The following is a 5708-nucleotide window of genomic DNA, read 5'->3' as shown; positions in this document are numbered from 1 at the left end:
TTAGTCAGACTGTTAACTAGTCACGTTACATGGTAGATTATTTTTTTGACAAAATTTTCACGTACCTAAACTACTTATTCTACGCTTTCAACCCAAACCCAAAATTTTACCCTTTCTTCCCCGATCATCGAAGATGAACTCTAACTATCTGCAACTTTCTGCAACTTTCTGCTGCAAATCATCACTCTAGTGAACCAATGAAACCTCCGGCGAGGGCTGATGATGTACCTGAACTACCTATTATTCACACCTTTAAAACCCAGCAAGGATTTGTTGCTCCGGATTGATCAGATTCAGGATTGGATTCCACCGATTACATCTTGGGTGGCTATATTCTCTATCTTTTTTTCTCTAATTCCCGAACTCTGGATCTAGATTGAGGGGGATGACGATACCTTCAGTGAATAATCACATCATTGTATTCCATGGCAATTGGAAAGCTAAAGTATTTCTTCCATAGCCCAATCAGTTTCTTCAATCTTATTCTGATAATAAACCTTTTGCTACTAATTCCAGAGTCAGTTCTAGTAATCTCACTCTCTCAGTCGCTTCCACCCCTCTCCGTCAAGACAACACCGTCTGGACCCAAGCCCCTCTCTCTGAGGTCCAACCCACCGCCGAAGACCTCTTCCCACCAACAACCTAGTACAAAGAAGTAAAGAATACCAAAATCTTCACCTCCATCTCTCCTTCCCCTTTTACAACCCTAGTCGCGGCAACCCCTTGGTTGGCTTCTTCCCCGAGAGAGGTGCAACAACTCCATTGTAGTCCTTAGGCTATTTCCAATAGTGATGAAACACTAGCATCAAGGATTAAGATCACACAATATCTATATCTTGGATCCACCGGTTATATTCTATTAGAATGAGTGCTTTTTATAGGGATAAAATTGTCATTTTCATTTCTGAGTTAACACCATTGAAAAAAGGGGGGGGGGGATGATTGTAATTATTAGTTTAGTGGGAGTAATTTAACATTAGGTAAACTACAGAGAAACCACTACAAATATCTCTTAAAATAAAGAAGAAGAAGACAAGTGGAGTGAGAACAAAGGACAAACAAAAGAAATACAAAAGCAAACAACAAATAATAAAATAATACAATAAAGAAAACAAAGAAGAAAATGGGGAGGAGGCTGCCCTAGGTAGGGGTGTTAATTCTAGGCTCGCATCGGTAGGCCCGATCAAGTTTGACATATTTATGTCCTGAACTAGATCGGCCTGATTAATAAACATGTTGGGCTTGACATGTTTATAAACAGGTAGTATACAGTGCAACCACCTAGCTTGATCAACTCGACACATTTACAAGCTCGACTTGAACCAACTCTTTTAAGTCCGACCCCTTTAATAGTATTTCTATTTAGTGCTAAGACTATTGTGATATGTACGTTGAGATGATGGTGGTTGTTATATGAACATTTATCTTTTTTAGGTATAGTTTAATTGATCTGAAGTTGCTAAACTTGGGTTGTGCAAGTGTAGTTAATTGATTTGAGTTCCGTAGGTTAAAGATTGAGCACCTTAGTAACTTAGCTTCTATGTCTATCTTTGGCTTAATCCATTTAAAGTATAGGATATTTCTTTCCTATACCCATTCTTGCCTCATTTTATTGGTATTTCTGTTCAAGCCCATTTAAGAGACCAATTATAAAGAAGGTCCGTTTAAAACACGTTTAAAGTTAAATAGGTCTGTAGCCGATTAAGGCCTGTTTATGGTAGCTTGATTAGAGCCTGAGACCGACTGGACCGATTATCAATTGTACCATGCCCGCCCTAGCTAAGCCCGTCTAGCTAAATGGACGTTCATGGTGCAACCTTTGAAATTGGTCTAGCCCGACTAGGCCCAATCGAGACCGGCTCGACCGCTTGACACCCCAGCCCCAGGGAACTGGATCCTCTCAAGTGTGCCAATGCACGTACATTGGATGACTGGAAACACCTGGACACTCACCCTTGGCCGTTCGATGCACGCTGATGCACTGGGTGCACTTGACAATATCAAGGTCTTGCCCCTAGTCCCCACTTACCTCTCTCCCTAGGACGTGTAGAAGGTTGTGCGGAGGAGATCATGCAGTGAGATGTTGTAAGCTCGACACATGTTCTTCAAATCGATGGTTAGGAAACTAAAAAAACTCCATTTTTATCCCTCTGACTTTTAGCAGCTCTAACTTTTGACCCACCTGATTACAACAAACGACAACAAGAGTAACAAAGTCAACCTTATCCCAACTTAATGGGGTCGGCTATATGAATCCATTAATAAAACAAACAAACAAACAAATTGGGGAAATGAAGAGATGAAAAAATGAGAGAAGAGAGTAAGAGAAAGAGGTTCAGCCCAACAAATTATGAAAAACTCGGCTAAATATCGGCTACATGGATCCTTACCCTCCAATGGACTCTAGCTAAGGTCATATGAATCCATTACCCCTGTTCTTCGAAGAAATCTAGAACTAGTGGAATGGTCATTGTTCTTCATTCTCTCTCCTTCATTGTCTTACTTCATGCATGACAGATCGGCTAAATTCCAATCCTTGAATTTCTGAGTTATTTAATTCAGTTTCCTTGCGCTGGTGACGAATGAATAAATAGACTACTTACCACAACAATTTAAAAAATCTTCACAGGCTCATAGTTAAAAAAACTTCCATCTAAAATAAAATGGAAAATGGAAAATGGAAGGTAAGGAGTGTCAATCGACCAGCACATGTGGGTTATGGATGAAGATGAGCAAGCCAAAAATAAAACACTACGAGACATCGCCATTATTGTATTTTACTTTCAAAGTCAACAACACTGAAACTTGTGGCTATCCTCACTCCTCACTATGGTTGCTATTTAAATTCTCCCACGCTTTTCGTTCTTTAAACTTTCAGTTCATTTTTGAGACCACACCTCACTTCTCAGTCGATGTATATTGAGATAACAAAAGAAATTGAATAAATCTGCTACTACAAAATCCAAAATGGTTAATTAGTATAAGAGCAAAGAGGAGACTTTGCTACATCAGAGGATCATTCGTCGTCTCACCTCCATCTCTCGAAGCCCTCAACAATGGCGCACAAGGTCAGCCTCTGTTCTCTAAGCTAGCCTTTTAGCCCTCTACCACCATGCACTCGTCTTTTTATCTTATTATTGAACAGAATTGACTTCTTCTTGGTGTCCGGTTCCTTGGACGAGAGAAAAAAAAATGAAAGCTTTTGGTTTTCGTTTGTGTTGCAGGTATCAATGATAGTGTTGAAGGTTGATCTTGAGTGCTCACGCTGCTACAATAAGATCAGGAAAACCCTCTCTAGATACCGCGGTGAGCCGTCTCATATATTTTTCTTTAATTAATTCGCAGTGAATCTACTAAAACGAGAGTGGATCAGGTTTTCGTACGGAAACCACTCTTTACATGATTGATCCACAGTGATGGAATTCACCCAAGAAAAAATCCTATAGTGGATTCCATCTGTGTCCATCAGACTATACGAGAACCTGATTCATAAAGTATCAAGACCATGATCCACATAGACGAAATCCACCAAAGGAAAAATAAACCCACTGGTAAATTCTATTTGTGTAGATCAAGCAGTATAAAAACCTGACCCACAAAGTACCAATACAATCCTTGCTCCCTTTGGTAAGTGGATCATGTTCACGTATGAGAATGTTCTCGTATGTGCTTGGTCAGTGAATTTGAAATCCACTTTCTCTCACTTCATTTAATAGATTCTAAATCCACAAATTAGGGACGCACGAGAACATTCTTATACGTGAACCTGATTTGTTGTCCTCACTTTGAACATTCTTTTTCCCTCAATTGATGCGTTTGAATTTTTTTTTTTGGGGGTGGGGGGTTGGGGGGGTGGTGAACGTAGAGAGATATCAAATACGGGAGGAGATATTCAACCAGAAAGAGAACACCGTCACCATCAGTGGCCCCTTCTGCCCCAAGAAGCTCGCTAGAAAGCTCTGCTGCAAAGCTGGAAATGCCATTAAATGCATCGAGATTGTAGAGGAAACGCCTTCGGAGAAACTTAAATCCCCCGATCCACCCAAGACGGTGCCGAAGCCGGTGAAGGTGACGGTGAAGGTGCCGGTGCCAATTCCGGTGCCGAAGCCGAAGCCGGAGCCGGAGGTCATGATCATGGGCATAGCCGAGGGTGAGCCTGAAGGCCCTGAAGAACCGGAGAGGGACCAGCCAAAACGGCCATCGAGTGAACCGCCGCAGCCTCCCGACATGATTGTTGTTGAGATTGTTGTTGATGATCCTCAGCCACTTAAATCAGCTCCCCCAGCACCTTATGAGGAGTATGGAGTGGGACCAGAACATCATGAAGGTTATGGAGGACCACCGCAGCCGTGGTATGATGGCTGTGATAGATCGCCACTGCAGTGGTACATTGGAGATGGAAGACCGAGTTGCGACAGCGAAGAGGACCCAAATTCATGCATCACCATGTAATGTTTTGTCTTTTCTAAGGAGAAAGAAAATGTAATGTTGTTGTTGTTGTAAGTGTAAATGAAATTCCACACCCTTAAACTTCCACCCATTTATAACGTCTTAAAATCGTTCTTTAATTAATTCCCAGTGAACCTACCAATACAAAAGCGGATCTGGTTTTTCATGATTTCCTTTCCCAGCATCAATCTTTTAACCCTTTTTTTTTTTTGTAACAGTAACTTTTAACAGTGACTGACGGTAGTAGGGGTGTCAACCGGTCGGGCCGGGTTGGTCTCATTCGGGCCTAATCGGGTTTGACCACTTGAAAGCCTTGTACTGTGAACGTCCATTTAAATAAACGGGCCTAGCTTTGGGGAACATGGTATGGTTTTTAATCGGGCCGATCGGTGTCGAGCTTTAATCGGGTTTCCTTAAATGGGCCTTAACCGGACTACGGACTTATTTAAACCTAAACGGGCTCTAAACGTGCTTACCCTAAAATTCTATTCTTAAGTGGGTTGAGATTATGGTTGTTCTTTTTTAGAAGAAAAGAAAGGATTATGACTATTACAACTTATAAAATAAAGCTTAATTAAATCAAATCATACTACAAAGCAAAAAGTAAGAAAGCTTAATTGGTTTCTTACTAGTAGTGACACAATAGGAATTTTACGTAGTATTAAAGGGGGTCAGGCTGGGTTGGGCTACAACGAGTCAGTTCAAGTCAGGCATATAAACGTATTGGTTAGGTCGGGTGCCCGACGGGCTAGCTACCTACACCGTGAATGCCCGTTTAATATGTGTTGGGCTCAAGCCTGACACGTTTGTAAATCAGGCCGGTCTAGGTCAGGCCATAAACATGTCGGACTCGATTGGGCCTACTGATGCGGGCTTAGAATTGACACCCCTAGACGGTAGGGGGTCTGAGTCTAATTTAGTGAAACAGAGGGAGTGTTCTTATAATTGTGGCATTCTCTAGGGATTGGTGCTGTAAATTACCCATTAAAAAACTATTACTTTGATAATATGACCTAAATCTTCACCAGCATCACTTTGATATTATGTTAGGAGATAGCTCTCTCTGTGTTTACAAAAAAAGATTCGTAAAAGGTTCCTTTTCTCTCACTTTCTCCTTTCCCTCTTGAATCTAGGCTATTGTCTATCTTTTTTCGTGTTCAAGCTTCAAAGAAGAATTCGAGGTTTTGCTTTTCTTCAGTCTGAGATTTTATTTGCTATTTTCTCTGTCTCACTGATTTCTCACCCCAATTTCCAACCCC

General features: G+C 41.2%; 1 protein-coding gene across 1 annotated transcript in view; it reads left to right on the top strand.

Annotated features, from left to right (window-relative positions):
• The first annotated feature begins 2920 nt into the window (after positions 1-2920).
• The window catches only part of LOC122093110 (protein PYRICULARIA ORYZAE RESISTANCE 21-like), a 20121-nt gene continuing 17333 nt past the window's right edge, over positions 2921-5708 (top strand). The window contains exons 1-2 of the mRNA XM_042663357.1: positions 2921-3068; positions 3225-3306. Of these exons, the coding sequence (XP_042519291.1) occupies positions 3057-3068; positions 3225-3306 (94 nt within the window). The 5' untranslated portion in view covers positions 2921-3056. The remainder of the gene's footprint in view (positions 3069-3224; positions 3307-5708) is intronic.

This window comes from Macadamia integrifolia, chromosome 11 (assembly GCF_013358625.1).
Source record: "Macadamia integrifolia cultivar HAES 741 chromosome 11, SCU_Mint_v3, whole genome shotgun sequence".
NCBI lineage: Eukaryota > Viridiplantae > Streptophyta > Magnoliopsida > Proteales > Proteaceae > Macadamia > Macadamia integrifolia.
This window is presented reverse-complemented; position numbering and strand designations above follow the sequence as displayed.